General features: G+C 48.2%; 1 protein-coding gene across 1 annotated transcript; it reads right to left on the bottom strand.

The window, feature by feature from the left end:
- Positions 1-4,499: 4,499 nt before the first annotated feature.
- Positions 4,500-16,899, bottom strand: LOC112914750 (cytochrome P450 4A11-like). Its single transcript, XM_072724079.1, is given in 13 exon segments — positions 4,500-5,284; positions 5,286-5,448; positions 7,406-7,482; positions 7,622-7,686; positions 9,377-9,510; positions 9,605-9,795; positions 9,887-9,993; positions 10,432-10,586; positions 10,956-11,080; positions 12,255-12,382; positions 12,838-12,882; positions 13,599-13,740; positions 16,612-16,899. Coding segments are annotated over 13 exon segments (1,560 nt in total). The 5' UTR covers positions 16,807-16,899; the 3' UTR covers positions 4,500-5,251.
- Positions 16,900-18,525: the final 1,626 nt, after the last annotated feature.

Below are 18,525 nucleotides of genomic sequence, written 5' to 3'. Positions count from 1 at the left end.
TGAGCGCAGATTGACATATTTAGGAAGATAAAAGCAAACTGTGATCCACGTATATGGATGAAAAACTAAAGGCTCACAGTTAATCACATCATGGTTTTAAATTTCTACAGCCTAGAAGCTCACAGATCTTTTAGGTCTTTCTGGATGTCCCACAAGGTATCTGCACTTTTCTTGAGCTGGACAACCTCATCATCCTTCAGCTTCTGATTGATCACACTGGTTAAGCCCCGAGTGTTCAGGATACACGGAAGACTCAGGAAGACGTCGTTCTCAATACCATACATGCTCTTCACCATTGTTGACACTGGATGAATCCTGGAGAGATTTTTCAAATGGATTCAATGAGATCAGCCACACTTAATCCAATAGCCCAGTTGGTATATCCTTTTAGCTTGATGACTTCATAGAGTTGCCACATTTTAAAGGGAAATGAGTATTTTTATTCCTGGATGCTTCTTGGTTCCATTAACAGGCCACAAGAAGGCAGAGGAGTGGGCACAGTCAGTCCTGAAAGTGGAAGCTTGAAGAGATGACTCCTGCAGGTAGAGAACACCAGGCATACCTGTTTCTGGGACTGATAACATTGCCTTGGACGCTGGTGCAATGCATCACATCTTGTTGACTTTTACACCTCTGTAAGAAGTGCACATCCCAGGCAACAGCTTCTGATTCTTAAATATTTGGTTGCTTTTCCCATCCAAGTGAAGGCACAGAACTACCCTGTTTGTTTTGGATGGACACATTGTGTAGCACAACTCTCTACTTGGAATGAGATATAAGTAATTCTGAGAAAGTGAGGTTCCTGACCGAGTACCCTGCAATGGTATCGCCTCAAAAATGTCTCCTCAAGATTTGCAAGGGAGCACTCATGTCTACGATACAATTTATTAACCTTAATTGCTAGACAAGAAAACTAAGGCCCAGGGAGTTAGCTGAAGTTCCCAAGGTCACAAAGAATGTAAAAATGCCACAGGTAGGACCAGGACCTCAAGTTTCTACTTCAGTTTTCCTCATGCCTGACTATCATTTATTGTGTAGAATGGTTACTTGTGTTGACATGGGAATGCCCATGTTTTCATATATTGTCTACCTACATTTTTGAAGTACCTTACCTTAGAGCACACACCATCCTCTGGATTGCCTCTCCAGCATCTTCTCAGGCCACCATCCCACCAAGTGGCAGCTCCTGGATGTTCCACACTTTTTCTTGCCCCAGGATTTGGCTTGCTGTTTGCTCTACCCATAAGGCTCTCCCTTGCTCTTTGCACTGCCAGCTCCTTGTCAGCCTCCATCTTTCACCTCAAATGTCCTCTCCCACCAGAAGGCATCCTCCATCTCCCTCTCTAATCAGCCTCCCCTGAAGTCTCTCTCCTGACGCCATGCTTCCTTCCTGCCTAGAACTTCCTGCTCTGTGTGTTCACGTCCTTCATTGTTTAGTTGTATTTGTCTGCCCCATAGAATAAAGGGTAGGAGCAGGTCTCATGCCCTGAGATATCTGGACCATGTCCTCCTCATAGTAGGTCCTCAAAACTGAGTCCAACGACATAACAGGGGCCCAACTGAGCAGATTTCTACATTGCACGGCAAGCTGATGTTCTCTCTCTCTCTCTCTCTCTCTCTCTCTCTCTCTCTCTCAGGACAACAGCTTTACAGCATTGAAAGACATCTGTCTGTGAGAGCAGGATAGATGGAGGGTTGATGACAGGAACCTGTAGAAGCAAGTTATCGAGCTCATGTATGCAGGAAGAGGGTGGCTTGGGCTTAGAATGGTAGCTCTGGGACTTGAGAGGGGACTAAGACCATGACTGTCTAAGGGGGGCTGGAAGAGGACAGGAGGACTTTCTGAGGATCTGCCTGGGTAGCCCCTTCTCTTTCGGGACCAGAGACTTAGGGCCTGGCTGGTACAGGGGGCTCTGGAGGGGCCTGGCATTCTCTCACATTTCTGAGGCAGTAGACAGGGAACCTGGACAAAGTTGTGTCCTGGGTCGCCAGTTCCCTTATGCCACCCACTCTGGTTTGGACTGTTCCTCGGCTTCCTGTACATCTGTGAGCCTGACTTCTCTAAATTTTGGTATAGCTGAGGGTGTCAGCATTCCAGGAGAGGGTAGGGCTTCCTGAGAGCAAAGAGCTCAGGCACCATGTGGGAAGGAGTCCTGGGGTCTGCATCTCAAGCTTGGGGAGCTGAGGTCCATGCATGTTCTATTTATCTGCCAGCCTCCTCTGGGAACCTCCCAGTCTATGCATGACCTGATCATCTTTCCTCTACAAATCCCATGACCCCAAGTGTGTTTAATTTCTTCCTCCCGAGGATTGCTGAGTGGGCACCAACCTTCCTTGCCCGACACTTCCCAGACCATTGGTGCTGCCTGAACATGACCATTCCCTGCCCTTTTCTTTCCTGCTGTGTCCTCACTCAGTCAGGCATCCCATCAACTTGGAATGAACACTGCCTCGTCCCCTACTCCCCTTTATTACTTAAGCTGCTCAGTAAGAACACAGAGAGAAGATAAGAAAGCTACTGGGTGGTCAGAAATTGGAGCTCAGATACATTGTACTTCTGGGTCTGTCGGGTTATTCCTTTCTTTTTTTTCCCTGACCCTGGGGAAGCTTCTTTTCTAATGGTTTTCTTTTTCTGGTAGAACTCTGACTAAGGTAAATTTTGGTACCAGGAATGGTTCTACGAGAAACAGAATCCTAATGATTTCTCTGAATTGACTCTGATTTTCTTGAATTTGTGCTTCAAGAGGATTAGTTGGAAAGACACTGATGACTCTAACTGCCAAAGGTAAAGAGGACACTCGTCGCCTAGGGTCTGATGTTGCAATACACAGGACATCACCAGTGATACTGCTAATCACAGACTTGTTAAAGGGAAGGTTCTGGTCAGTATATATTTGATGCCTTGAAACATTGTAGTCAAACTAAGGAGCATAAGGATATTCATGTTGTATTGGAGATAGTGGGGAAAGGAAAGAGTAATGTGGAGGATTAAAATTCTCAGACCGAGGGCCACTTGGTGGCTGAGCATCTGGCTTCGGCCCAGGGCATGATCCCAGAGTCCAAGATCCAGTCCCACAATGGGTTCCCTGCATAGAACCTGGTTCTCCCTTTGCCTATGTCCCTGCCTGTCTTTTTGTGAGTCGCTCATGAATAAATAAAATCTTAAAAAAGCAATTCTCTGAATATAGAAGATAACTGATCCAAGCTTCTATGTCTGCATTGAAGATCATCCTGACATGTAGCCACAGGCTTTAGGTAGGGCTCAGATTTATGAAACAAAACCCGGGGATCAGCCTGCGTGTGTATGAAGTAAAAGGAAACTGAATTCCATAAGTTACAGTCTGTCATCCTTTACAATGAGGACACTGAGAAATGGGAGACTGACCATTGGAATAGGGACGTATGGGAAGATCCCCATGGAGCTGGTGCCATCAAACCCCTCTATGCTACCGAGTCTTTTTAGCCAGTTGGGGATGGTATATCCATTATTGTTCTGCATTCCAGAACCAGATAAATAACCTCAGAGTAGGTTTGGGTATACAACAGCAGCGAGGTGGCAATAACTTACAGGGTTGAAGGAAGGCTCTCCAGGATGCTGTATATGCTTTAAATCAATGTACAATATATGGTGCTGTTTCTTCCATAGCCAGGTTTCACTCATCGAGGATTCAGGGAAGGAAATTGGAACGGCACCACTCATGATTATGCCTAGCGATCGGATTAGCAAAACTTGAGGGAATTTTCACTCCAGCCATATGCTCCATGGCCCTAGTGGTCTTACTTTCAAAGGCAGAAGTGATTCCACCAGGAGACACAAGAATGACTACATGAATACACTTGCTGGCCACACTGGGCTCCTCATGGGTCTGATTTCAGGAGTTACTATGCTAGACTGATCCTGATTACCAATGGGGAAATTGGCAGTTTCCTAGGCAACAAAGGCAAGAAAAACAAAAGAGTTACTTGGTGTGGAGGAAGTACATAGAGCATCTTTTAGAACTATCATGTCCTGTCATTAAAGGGGAAAATGTCACAGGGCAGTTGAGGTTATATTGGGAATGACCCAGAACCTTCAAGAGTGAAGGTTTGGGTCATTGTACAAAGTAAAAAAACAAAAACAAAAACAAAAAAACAAACAAAACCAAAACTGGCTGAGGTGCTTTCAGAGGGCAAATAAACTCTGAAATGGTTAATGGAATAAGGGTGTTTAATGCTAACGATGGCTATGTCACAGGTTATAGAATAAGGAGTGTAGTGGTTTCTAGCATTTTCCCCTTATTTGTTACGAGTATGATTATGCATGTGTAGGTATGTGGGTCAGAGTTTTCTTTCCTTGTCTTATAACCTGCATGTCAAATGTAACACAAATACTAACAGTTAACTTTGCATCATAGCATTTATGTTACAGCATTTTGGGGAGAAGAGAGAAGACTCTCCAAAAACTTGGGCTTTGTTGTTGGGGAAAAGGGACTACACAGTTTCAATCATAGGGAGCTGAGTTGGTAGAAGCATGACTTTATTTTACTTAGTTAGGGACGAAGTATGATGTAAGGGAATGTGTGAATGCCAAGTGGACCAAAAATGGACTGACATGTCTAGCTTTATGGGTGCACTTAGATTGGCTGGCATACCTCTGTTCAATTAAACAAAAGTCTAGTTGTTGCACTAAAAATTTGACAGGTATCGTTAACATCTGACTCAGTTGAATTGAAGAAAAGTGTATTTCCATGATAAATGAGGAGGCCTAGTCCCCTCATTGAATAGCCTAAGAGTAGATTCTGAGAAGATGGAAAATGCAGGAGAAGAGATTATGCCTTAGAGCATCTACATGCCTTCGTTGCGACCCAGTGAGACTCATTTCCGATATCTGATCTCCTAAAACACAAGATTATCAATTTGTGCTCTTTGAAGGAACTAAGTTTGTGCAATATGGTAAAGCAGCAAGAGAAAACATTATAGGGACAGACAAGCAGGCAACAAGAAACAATGACCGGGAGAGGGCACACAGCCTGAGGGGCAGGTAGCTAATGCCAATTTACGTGGACAGTCAGAGTGACAGCTCGGTGGAGTATGATAACAGACTAACAGAAGGAATCTTGGAAAAGGGTGAGATAGAGAAGTGCAGACAATCTCATGTGCAAGAGCAGGAGAGCAGGAAGGCTGGCAGGTGGGCAGACAGGAAGCAGGAAGTGAGCAGAAACCAGCAGAGAGGAAAGACTGACAGGAAGACAGAATGGCAGGCAGGAGGCCCTCAGGGCTCATCCTTGTCCCCACAAGGGTTAGAGGAGCTTCTTGAGATGCAGGTGGATCCCATTCTTGGACATCAACACAATTCTGGGAGTTGGAACAGGGATCCTGAAGGGATCTGGTGCCAGCTCAAAGCGGAGCAGGGTCAGGGCCACCGCCACCTTCAACTCGTTCATGGCAAAGTGCTGCCCGATGCAGTTCCTGGGTCAGGGAGGGAAAAGGAAATGAGGAGTGGCCTCAAAGCCTCTTCCAGGAACAGTCCCTTCAGGACCAGCCTCCATGGGCCCAGCCCTGATCCCCTTCCCTCAGGACACATGCACATCTCTACTCCAAGCCTTGCTTTGTTAACACTCTCCTCTTGATCTCTGACAAAAGCCTACACTCTTCCAGGATCAGCTCCTCCTCTTACCTCTGCTCTCAGCAGGCCTGAAACCCTGTTACAGGAAGGTCAACACTTTGAGCCTCAGAGCCAAGTCAAGTGATCACTACAACAGTTAATCATTAGGTACTTTGCTCTCTGCACCAGCCATATCTGGTTTCACAATGTGGAGGCCAGGCCAGACACCAGAGGGGGTGGGCTGGGCCACACTTCAGGTCCTAACCATACTCCAGGGGCACACAGGGCCCCAGATCCTCATAGAAATGACAAGATGGAGTTGGGTAAGGAAGTTAACAGGGAAGCTTCCTGCAGGGGCAGAGTCTTAGGTATGCTCAAGCTGCTGTGCCATTTGCCTTCCAGTTTGGGTCCAGACTCTTACCTTCCCATGGCCCCTCAGTCAACCACTTCTACTCCAGAAGTGAATCCTTCAGCTCCCGTCTCACCTGGACTTTTCTATCTCCTGCCTCTTATCCCTCTCCTGATGCCCCACCCTCCCATACTCTTAGCCTCCCACGTCTTCTATCACAGGTAGGCATGTTCACAAGGTTCAGCCTGGCATCAAAGCCCTCTCAGGGTTGTTCACACAGTCACCTGTCACTTGTCCAGCTGTCTCCCAGCTCAGCTCCTGCTGAGGAGATCCAGGAGAATGCTCTCCGTCCACTTCTGCCTGCTGCATTCTCAAGTCTAAGATAAGGCCAGTATGTCCTCATGAACCCCCACACACATCCACCCCTGTGTGCTATGCCTCTTCACTCGTGTACCCTGAATCCACGGTATTTTACTCAAAGACATGTCATTTTCCAGACCAGGAGAGTGCCAGAAGAGGAACTTCCTACTGTGCGGTCAATTAGTAATGAGTGAGGGAAAGAAAGAATCAACAGATGATGACTTTTTGAGTAGAGTCATTCATTTTTTGACTGAGCATTCCCTGAGGCAAGGGCAGTATCACATCTCATAGCATAGGCTTGGCACAGAGTCAGGCTTAATGATTAGTCTTAGATATTGAATGATGTTTACTGAATTGAATAGGAAAGCAGAAAGGAATAAACAAAATCCCCATTAGTTCTAAGCTAGGATATGAGGTGTCTACCCTCTCCTGAGACTCTCTACCCATCTTTTGGACTCAAAGTGTAAAATTCAGGTATGTAGAGACCAGATCATATGTAATGATTTCACAACTGAGAAAACTGTCAAGTGTTCATTATCATTTCCATGCAGTCCAAAATTCTGTTGAATAGATGCAAAAATACTGTAGTTACAAGTTGAATACTTCTGAGGCCCTTAAGAGATTGCAGGATATTTTCCTCTGTAGGCTTAAATATTTCAGACATGCAGGCAACTGAGGATGGAAACACATGCACCTAGGCAATGGTGCAGTATGGGGGTTGAGTGGGGAGAAGGTCTGGTTTCAGAATGTGTGCAAAAGAATCTTTGATTCCATCCTGACTTGACATTGACAACACTTGAAAACTGCATGTGAGAATGTCCAATTCAGTAGTGTCATCCTCATAAAGTGAAGAAATCACAAGACTGCCTCGAGCCATTGAATAGCCACTGACTGAATTGTGGCTGGAGACTGAGTGAGAGCAATGGGTCAAAGTTTCCATAGCATGTAGTGATTACCAACTTTCTTTCATACATAGAGACACACACCTCTTTCCCAGCACACCAACATGTCAGAGCATATCTGCAACACCCATGGAAATGTAGGAAGCGACAAACAACAGGAATGTTCCTAGTAAACAGCCCTCTCCTCCAATCCCAGTACAAGTGCCTCACCTTGATCCTCCTGAGAATGGCAGGAAAGCATGGCTGTGTCGAGAGGCATCTGGTGCAAAGCGGGAAGGGTCAAACACCTGTACAGCAACCCCAGTATTAGGATAGGTGGGGCCAGCTCCTCCTTCCTCTCAACCTCAGGACACACCCAGAAATGGAACAGGAGGAAGGATTGGTGTGCAGAGATTCCCCCATCCCATCCTCCCAAGGCCATCATACCTCTGGGTTTGGCCACACATTCGGGTTGTGGTGAAGGGCATAAAAGGAGAGCAAGACTAAGAATCCTGTGGGGCAGAAGAGAGAAGAATGGTCATACCTGCCTGCAGGGCCAGGTGCTTGCTCACACAGCTTGGCAGCTGCTAAGAGAGTCACTTCTCATCACTCTGAGGGGAATGATAGTGTAGCAGGAGAGGTGGGGCAGACATGGCACAGCACATGTGCCCAGATTAGTACACCCAGACCAGGGTGAGAAGCAGAAAGAACTGGAGGCATATGTTAGAGAGCAGCTCAAGGGACAACTCACGTTTACCAAGTGCCATCCATGAGCCCTAGGGGAATATGCATTGACTAATCCATCTCACAACAACCCTCCAAGGAAGGTCCAATGCCCATTGTTCACCTGAGCACCTAAGCCTCAGAGAGGCTGAGCAACTTGCCTATGACCACCCAGCTGGGATGTGGCAGGGCTGGGATTCAGAGCAGAGGTGAGCTAAAAGGTAGACTAGACCATGGCATGGACTTCAGATGTGGTCACCAGCTGCTCTCTCCATCAACCTGAGGGCTCCCTGGGAATGGGCCATCTGAAGAATGAGAGTGGGTTTCCTGATATGTTTAATGCACTCAATTCCTTAAGAGTGGAAGAAGAACTCTCCCTGCCCCAGTGCTTTCCCTCTCTGGCGCTCAAATCATGAGAATTAGAATTGTATGCTATTTCTGAAGCCCCTTCCTGAAGCCAACATCTCCTTGTAGAGAAGGTACAATGTACTGAGTCATCATTATTTTTGTACAAAATGTTTCTGTATTTACATGAAGAGTAGAGAGAGCATGACTAGGGGAGTGTCAGAAGTAAAAGCTGACTCCGCATTCAGCAGGGAGCCCCATCCCAGTATCCCAGGATCATGACCTAAGCCAAGACATACACACAACATCTGAACCACTCTGGGCCCCTGAGTCATTATTTTAACTGCCAGGTATATAGTTTTTTGCAGTTGTCATCAGGGAGTTATCCTATTATTACATCAAATCTGTATGATATCCAAAAGGGGTATCAATGAAGACAGAAATCCTTCAGGAGTTGTATTCCTGGAGTCAGGAATAGGATATATATAGCTTAAACTCACAAAATATCAGTGCCATCGATGGGAGTAATATAGTGTCATAAAATGATGGAACTCTCGGGGCTTGAATGTTTGTGTGAAGAAGGATAGAAAGTTAGGATTCTAACCTTCGACATCTAAGAATCGAGACACATTTTTCATGTTATTTGGAGAATGAAGCGATAGAGAATATTTTCTCTAGGTATGAAGGGGAACTCTCACTTATTTTACTTTTTCAGTTCTTTTTCTTTGAAGTTTGATTTGCCAACATATAGTATGACACCTAGTGCTCCTCCTGTCAAGTGCCCTCCTCAGTACACTTCACCCAGTCACCCCATCCCCCTACCCACCTCCCCTTCCACTACCCCTTGTTTCATTTCCAGAGTTACAAGTCTCTTATGTTTTGTCTCCCTCTCTAATTCTTCACTCTCATTTTCCTTCCATCTTCTAATAATCCCTTTCACTATTTCATATATAACTTTGAATGTGGCCCAACTCTGTGTCAAGTATTCTACAACCTCATCCCAACTATAACCTTGTCCCCACTGTGGAAAATAAAGGGGCCACAGAGCTTCAGAACTGCCCCAGGACATGTGGATTTCAGATATCCCATGAGTCTCCCAGGAGTGATTATGGAGTGAGAGTTATGAGGCCATACCTCTGGGCAAGGAGCGTCCATCAGGGAAGGTGATGGGCTTGCTGAGCTCTCTGCCAACACCTGGAACTGGTGGATAGAGTCGCAGTGCCTCCTTGATGCACATGGTGGTGTAGGGCATCTGGTCCAGGTGCTCCCTAAACCAAGCTATCTTGAAGGGCAGGTAAGGCCCTGGCACCCAGTGTATTCCCTAGTTGAGGGGGCAGGGCCTTTTATCTCATGAGCACTCACCAGGTGATGGAGGCACCATCCCCCAGAAGGCTCTGGATCTCCTCCCGGCACCTCTGCTGATGCTCGGGGTGTGTGGCCAGAGCATAGAGGATCCAGGAGATGCCACTGGCTGTGGTGTCATGCCCCTCAAACATGAATGTGTCCACTTCTGCACGGAGGTCCTTGTCAGACAAGCCCCTCCCATTCTCCATCTGGGAAGACCCAGAGAAAGGGCAGACTTTGAGATGGCACCCTTGTCCTGCACCTTTGGGCAAATGCTCAGACATCCCCTGCCATACTCACTTTGGAAACGAGGAGGATGTCCAGGAAGTCCAAGTGCCTCTTGTTCCTGACCTTCTCCAGCTCTCCCTCATCCTGTAGCTGAGCCTTCCTCAGCTTGATCACTCGGTCTGCCCAAACAGTGTTCCAGGCGGAGTTGAGAGTTCTGGGTGCCCAGACATAGCCAGCCATAAAGCTCACCTGCCCCCGGGGCCCCAATGACAGTGTCACCAGAGTCAGGAGGAGTTTGGCAATGGGTGTGCATGCCAGGGCGAGAGCTCTAGCACCCGGTATTTGCATGTCAGTGCTCCCCTCAGCAGCACAGCCCAAGGAGGCTCTGTTTGAATATGACTGGCAGGAGCGCTCGTTCAACCTTCACCCATGTTGTGATACAATTGCTTCCTGCATTGCACCTGGCACCCTAACAGGTACACTAGGTGGGAATCCAGAATGGGTTTGCCCCAGGTTCTGGAGGGGCAGTGAGGGACAGGCCTCTGCCTGAGGCGTCAGGGCCTATCCCTTTTGGATGCGCTTGATGAAGGAGAGGTGCCCAGAGGGCAGTGTCCAACCTGTGTGTTCATGGGCAAGCTGGCAGGCCTTGTGGTTCCTGCGGCCTTCAGAGGTCAGCCAGTAGAAGATGTCTTTCTGGTAGAAAACATTCCTCACCCGGGCAAACACCAGGTTGTTCAGATCTCGAATGGCCTGAATGTAGGCCTGGGAGTTCCTGGAGGGGGATGAGGCAGAAGAGTCGAGGTGGAGGGAGGCATCTGAACTGGAGTGGAGTGGGGCTGTGGGTGGAGGTTTCCTGTCATTGGTGCAGGTGACCCTAGGCATCTGACATTTCTGTCTTATGCCCCAGAGACCCTCAGCCATTTATGAGGGACTTGGGCAGCCAGGCTTCTCCCTAAAGCAGGGATCAGGGTCTGTGCCTAATGCAGGTTTGGCGTGGGCTGAATTTGACTGTGTCAGACTGGGGCTCTCTGCAGAATGTGGCTCTTTGAGTTGGTAAACACCCCAACTACTGGGACTGCCTCCAGATGAGTCCACACCAGTTGGTAGGAAATAGGACGCTGTCGCTATGCATTTCACTGACCTGTCTGCCTGGTGGTTGCCCTGGTAGCTGAAGGCACACTTCATAATGGTGTCCAAGGTCATCAAGGAGACGTGTTCAAAGATCTCTAAATGTGAGTTCTGGGTGAGGAGTTCCTCCCACTTGTCCTGTGTAGAGGGGACACATTAATCCTTCTCTACTCCTCTGGAAGGCCTATGCTGATGAGGCTAGGCTCTCTGCTGCTCCACATATTCTGATGGCATGTCCTCACTTTCTAAAACAGCTGTGTTTCATCTATTTATAACCATAGAGCTGAATATTTGTGATATGCTGAGTATTTTCTCAGAAACTGTTGTTATTTTATTAAGAATGATCTCTTGAGGCTGACTTCAGTATAAGTTATGGCAATAACCACTTTTTAGCAGACTGTAAACATTGTCTCTCTGGAGATAAAGGGGAAAGTTTTCTGCCCTGGGACTGACCCACACAGAAAAATGGATAAGGTCCAAATTTAGGGAACAAGTGTCAAGGCAAGAGAAAGGTTAAGGGGCCAGTACAGGGGTTCCTAAGAGAGGAGTATCAAGGATGACAATTCCTCTTGTTCAGGAAAAGTCAGCTGAGTACAGTGAATGAGCAATAGGCTCATGCTCAGAGGTGATGTTCTGGCAGGACCCAGCCCTGGGGGTTGAGACCTAGTCTGCATTTCCCTCCAGGGAGTAGCTAAAATCCATGTAAAATCCATCAGTCCAGGGTATGCCTCGGCGGCTCAGCGGTTGAGCATCTGCCTTCAGCTCAGGTTGTGATCCTGGGATCCAGGATCGAATCCTACATCGTGCTTCCTGTGATGAGCCTGCTTCTCCCTCTGCCTGTGCCTCGGCCTCTCTCTCTCTCAGTCTGTGTGTCTCAAGAACAAATAAATAAATCTTAAAAAAAGTAACCTTCAATCTCACCCAGGAGACCACCTGAGTGACATCCTGGGATGTCCCTGCTGCCACTGAAGCTGCTATTTCCCAGGCCAGCCAGGGGCGGCTTGTCCTATTCTCTGGGGGTACTGAATACTCTTCCTATCCAAGCCAAAGACATGCAAGTGGGAGGAGAAGGGACCCTGCCTCCACTGTGTTTCTCTCTCCTGTGGGCAGGGAGCAAAGAGTGGATGAAAGTGGGTGCCAGGGTGCTTTCCTGTCCCATCCGCCCTCCGGGGGCTGTGTCTCACTGCAGGGTGTAAGTGTGTGATTCCAGGGGCCACGCTAATGGATTTCTGAAGGACACATCTGTCTGGGAATGGACTTTGTGAACTGTGCTGTGGGTGTGAGTGTGCAGGTGAGGTAGGGTTCGACTTACCAGCATCACTTGGACAGAGTCAGCCATGAGTCTCACGTAGGGCTTCAGGATGTCATAGTGGAAGGCTGGGGTCAGCATCCGCCGGTGCTGGAACCATGTCTCTCCATTCAGCAGGAGCAAACCATACCCTGGACCACAGTGTGTTAGGGGGGTGGGTGGGAAGGGACCTGCCCGAGTTATCCAGGGACAATTTGGGAGGAACCCAGGGTGTCAGAGAGAGGGCATTTTTGGCAAGGCAGGGAAGGCCAGTGCATGTCAAGAAGGGGACTTCCCAAAGCCTGAAGCCAGAAAGTGGTTATGACAGCTGTGACATGGAGGTTGAAACAGAGCAGGGAGATGGATCATACAAGGTCTTCAGTCAGAGGTCCGGCTGATTTTCTCTCAGCCTGGGAAAAGCTGAGCTACAGAGGGCTCCACCACCATTTGGAGGGGGTGAGGGTTTTATGAGGAGAGAATGGGGCTCAATTCAGAGTTGAGTGGAGTCACTGTGGTGCTGGTCTCCTCTTGTTAGTCTGGGCCAAATGGATAGTGGGTGGCAATTCTATGCACACGGTGGACCATTATCCTGGTTAAACGCACTTACCTATCCAGGGAGCCATGAGTCTGTAGGAGCCATCAGATTTTGGGTCTGAAAATTAAGAAGGACATGACAGCAAACTGGTGGTGACCAAGGAATTCAGGCTGGCCCCAAAGGCAGCTGTGGTCTAGATCTTTGGCCTCCATTCCTTGTTGATGATTGTCAGCTGGCAGCTTGTGTCAAGCCACTTTCCTCTTGCCTCTCAACCTGGACTCTTTTTCTTTCCTGATAGTCATTTTGGGCACACGATGGAAGACTAAGTGTCCCATAGCAAAGCCATGTGGAGCAGAAATTTGAATCTGTGAGAAAGTTATCTTCTGTACTCGGTGCAAATAGAATGGTAGTATTATGGTGATTTTTAAAAAATAATGGTTCAGTTCCTATATCCCAGCTGAGGCAATGTCTCGGGTGTGCGGGTCCACCCCAGGCATCATGGATAAGAATTTGGCTTCAGTGTAGGATCACACCACTGTGGTGAATAAAGATAGAGGCATAGGAGAGAAAACGGTAAGAAGGATTAAGGGGGAAAAGCAAAAGAAAGAACGACAGAAAGAAATGAGAGAGAAAGAGTATGGTAATTCTCGCAGATGTTTGAGCATTCCAATTGACTATTTGGCCCGCTGCTGGCTCTTAGGCTGGAAGGATCACAGGTAGAGGTTCAAATATTGATGGACTGAAGCAGCGGTCCCTCCTGGAAAGTCACAGTGCACCAGGAATGCATCTAAGAGGGAAAGGCCACTCAAACTGAAGAGAAGTTTAGCTCTCACCTGATCGCCCCAGGATCATCCTCATGTAGTCTGGGTCATAGACTACGAGGCTAACTCTGCTTCCCCATAGCCAACGAGGACTGGCACAAGGGTATTTCTCTGTCCTTTTCTTCAGCTCTTGCAGCTCCTGACCCTTTTGGAACTGTACCAAAGGAGAGACAAATCAACAAAACCTTACTTTCTCATTATGTCCACTGCTTGGAGTGATGGTAGAGGGCAGGATGGCCCCATGGAAATAGTTCTGGATATTGGCAGTGATTAGGAGTTTGGAACTGTCTGATGAGCTAGCTCTGAGCAGGATCCAGATTTATGGAACTTATGTTCTAGTGGGAGTGGAGGTGGGGGACATCCTTGGCCCATACACTGAGTAGTGTCCTCCAGTTACTTGAGGAAGCTACTCTGAGCTCCCAGGTCATTTCCATCACTGGGACCACCCTTCTCCTTGGATGCAGTGCAGGGACTCCCTAGTGGGAGCCTATATATAAAGAGTTATTTATTTATTACTGAGCAAACAGAGAGAGAGGCAGAGACACAGGCAGAGAGAGACAGTCCCTACAGGCAGCCTGATGCGGGCCTGAATCCCAGGACCCCAGGGATCACGACCTGAGTCAAAGGTAGACTCTCAACCACTGAGCCAAGCAGGTGCCCCTAGTGGGAGCCTCTTATGTCAAAATTATGTTACCTCATCCTCCAGGATCCCCTCAGGATTGTTTAGCAGAGGCCTCCGGGGGATCCTGTTTCAGCAGAGTTGCCTGCCTTCTTTCTGATTGCTTACTCTTCAAGCTTCCAGAAACTCCTGCTCCTGGGGAGTGTCAATAGTTCCTCTGGGGTCCCAATGGAGCTAAACAGTGCTCTGCTTGGCTCTTCCTCTTTCTGGGTCATTCTGACCCCCACTGTCTGACGGCCCTCAAGAAAACCTCTTGGGACTTCCACCTCTGCCTGAACGGGGCTGGCCAGGGCCCGGTGAGACTCTGGTAGACAATGTGCCCATGGTAGCCCTGTAGGCAAATACCCGGTGTCCACTGGACTTTATTCAGGCTGTGGCCACTCATGCAGGCAATGTTCCATTATAACTGTTCTCACCTTGCTCCTTCTGGATGTGTTGCCACCCTAAAAATGTCCCAATGAGAAACCAGGAGAAACAGTGGACAGAAATAAAGGGGCGGCACAGGCACTCCATCGTCAGGGGCTGTAGGCTGTGCTGTAGGCTCTGCTGTAGGCTGTGCCTGAGGCAGAAGGGATGACCCGGGGTCAGAAAGGACTGTTGGGTCATGGATTTTGCACACTGTGAAGGAAGTGCTCCTCTTTCATAATTCTGACCGATTTTAGCCATAGTTACTGCAGCAAGTTTGCTAACCTACGAACATGTTTGTCCTTCATGAGCATTACTATGACCTTCAAGTTTTATAAATTACAGTGTAACTCTGATCTTTATCTGTGCCAGGCAACATTCAGAGATTAGTAAAACTCCCATGAGGCTATACTCCTCATCATGATCCCCATTTTGCAGATGAGGAAACAGAGGCACAGAGCAAGTTCATTTGAAGTAAGTGGCAGAGCTGGGATAGAATCTAAGTACCTTGGCTCTGAGCCCACATGCTTCCCTGTCCCACTTATCACTTGTCACCTGGCCTGAAAGATTAGCTTTAACCTACTACATGTGGCAATCTACTCCTGGCTTAGCGAGTAACAGAGGCACTGAGTAAAGAAAGTCTCAGATTTGCAAGAGCAAGAAAATTTGGCTGCACTATGTGTTCAGCTGGCCAAAGCGGAGTAACATGAGTTACCTAAGTGAGCTTGTCTGCTTACTGACCCTCCATACCATCCACTGAATGGGAACAGCAGTGGAGGAAATTTTAGTGGTTGTTCAATTGAATCCTAGCTCAGAATTGTGACAAAAGGTCACAATTTCTCAAAATGGACAAAGACTCTGGAAATCATTCAAGCAACAGTTTTTGGGAAGAAAGTGGCCTTTGGTTGTCTCCTTGTGGCTGACATGAAGTTTCTGTCTTTGGCTTCACTTTTTTGCGATTGTTTGGCCTCCTCCTCTGCAACACCTCTGGCTACTTCATTCCAACACACCACTAGACAGCCTCCCTCCTCACGTGCTCTCCCCCTTTGTTGGTGCCCCGTCTGCAGGACCAGTTTTGACAAAGGTAGAGAGTAGGCACTGTCTCCAATGCAGCCACTAGCTGCTTCTTCCTCTTCACAGCACAGCCTGTTCAGGAATCTCTTAGGGATCAGCCCTGTGGTTGTCACTGTGGTACTGGAAGAGGGTGTCATCTGCAGCCCAAGGAGTTCACAGTACCAGGGTTTGGGGTAGGAACTGGGAGGGAAACCATTTCGGTTACTCGTACAACTCACTGTCAGTACTCTTTCCCTGCCCCAACCTGGAAACTTCCTCTCATGTGTTCCAACAACTTGTTGGGGTTTTAGCCTTGAAGTCACTAGTATGGAACATCCCATAATCTCGGGCATACCAAATCAGTTGGTCCCTGCACTTGACTGACATCACCCCCCGTCCAGTAGGTGAGCCTATTTTCCTGTGACCTGGCACCTGATTATTGTCTATGTTCTCCCTTGGCCATGACCGCAGTGCTGTGTATTCCCAGGCCAGCCAGGACCAGGACGAGAGGATGGGATTCAATGGCTAGGGCAGGGAAGCATCAGGAAGTGTGTCTGAGAGAAGAGCTGGGGCTGCTCAGCCTGGAGGGGGAAGACTCAGGAAGGAACAGCTACTCTTCTCAAGGCTCAGGGCTACACCACAGCCTGCACATCTCCCTAAACAAGGAGGATCAGATGGACTTGAATGCTCCAGCACAGGCTACCTTAAATTTGGGGAGCTCCTGGAATTGGGGTGAGGAGCCAAGAACTGGCAGATAAGCTGGATGTTTCCCTGAACCCTGTGCAGGTCTCCCACAAAGACTCTGTGGGATGGATCTACTGACTGGGATGAAGCTCCAAGAGCCCCAGCCCGCCCTGCCCTCCCTCTCCCAGTCCAGCACCTTCCTACCTCTTGCCTGTGCCCGAAGAACCAGTGGGAAGGAGGGGACGGGAACTGCTGAATAGCTTTGAGCAGCCACTGCCTGTGCCAGTAGAACTGTGCTGCCTTGAGCAGCAACAGAGCCAGGCCTAGCAGGGAGGTGACTTGCAGGAACCCAGACACAGTATCCAGGGGTCTGGTGAGGCTCAGTAGAGAGACACTCATGGTTCAGGGGCCGGTGGTTTGCTGACTCTCCCTGAGTGTTGCTGAAATCCCCTGAGCACCTGGCCTAGTCAATCAGGGGAGGATGGCCCTGCCCACCTGGAGGGGGAGCAAAGGGTGAGGGCAGAGCTTAGACTGGGATTCCAGAGTTCATTGAGTCCATCTTAGGATTCATCTTAGGAATCATTAAGAAGAAAGCTTTCTCAGCAGACAGTGATAATGCCCAGGTACTTTCCTACTTGCCCTTCTCCTCGTTATTCATCAATATTTCAGGGGCACTTATTTTGTGCCTGGCGGTGAGCTACGTGCCTTACCACAGTGGCCAGCAAAACAGACATGAACCATGACTGCAAAAAATGTACAGCCTAGTTTACCAAATGTTCAGGGGGTGTGCTTGGGTTAATGATTATCCCATTTCTGAGAAAAGAACACTAACAGGGAGCTAAAGTGATGTGGCCAGAGGAAAATTGGCTTTGAAGGGCCAACTGATATTAGAATCAGAGGGCCTCCATACTGTCTGCCCCAGCCTCCTCTGCACTGTTCCCCACACTTGTCCCAGTCCACCATTCACTTGTGTCCTGGGCTGACTGTGCCGACAGGCAGAGCACTGGCCTCACACTCAGGAGGCCCAGCCTCAGGGCTGGCTCAGGTCATATGAAGCCAGGCAATCACATTCTCTGCCTCAGATTCTCCTTCTATAAGGGGGGTAAAGTTTCATTTGCCAAGGAATTCCTGGGAATTCCTCCCAGGAATGCTCATTCAGTCAGTCACTGATGCACACAACAAATGTTTCCTGAGCTCACAGTTTGGGAGGTAAAGCAGAAAACTAAGGCAGTACAGGAAAACTTGGTAAGGCCTGTACTGAAACAGTGAATAGTGGACTGGGCCCATCCAGGGAAGGAGAAAACTACAAACAAGAATAGGACCCTGAAGGGTGAGTAGGAGTTCACCAGGTGAAGAGTGCTTGGGAGATGGGTGGGGGCTACAGCTCATGGAGATCATGTGGATATGCATCTAAGGAGGACGATTTTTTTTGAGGAGAACAATTTAACTTCTCGCCCTTACTTTGTTCCTGATTTTCTCCCTCCAAACCCACTCCAAGCTCATAATTCAAAATGGAGACCAAGATGTTTTCATGAGGAGTTCTTTGGAAGGCAGCATTTGAGGGGCCTCCCTCTTCTGCTCTGTTTCTCACTATCTACCTTATTATTCCTATGCCCTCCTCCTGTGACTGACCTTGCAACAGGAGATGCATTACACAACCTGTGTTGTCAGATTTCTTTCCTTTTTTCCCCTTAATCCTTGGCTCTTCTCCAAACCCCAGGACACGTAACCACTTTACCCATGCCTCTCAACTTTCTGAGTTCTGTGGATACTTTCCCATCCTCTCTGGCCTCAGACCAGAGACTCTGGATCCTCTTTCCCTTACATGGCCCAGCACCAGCTCTGCATGTAGCACATGGGGTGGCAGTTGTGGAGAGAGGTTGCACGTGGGACCCTCTCGGTTACAATTCTGAGTGTCACTCCATGTTTTCCTCCATAAGTAAATAATGCTGGTCATAACTGGTATTTAGTGAGCAGTTATCATATTCTATACAGTGAGCAAGGAACTCCCTATGTTTTCTCCTACACTAACCCTAAGAACAGATTTTTAAAAAAATCTTAATTCTCAAGGTGGTGAGGCTCCCCTCTTTGGGAAGGGAGTAGGTCCAGGGTGTTCCA

The sequence above is a fragment of the Vulpes vulpes genome, chromosome 10 (assembly GCF_048418805.1).
Source record: "Vulpes vulpes isolate BD-2025 chromosome 10, VulVul3, whole genome shotgun sequence".
Classification (NCBI taxonomy): Eukaryota; Metazoa; Chordata; class Mammalia; order Carnivora; family Canidae; genus Vulpes; species Vulpes vulpes.
Note: the sequence above shows the minus strand (reverse complement) of the source record. Positions and strands in the feature narration are given on the sequence as shown.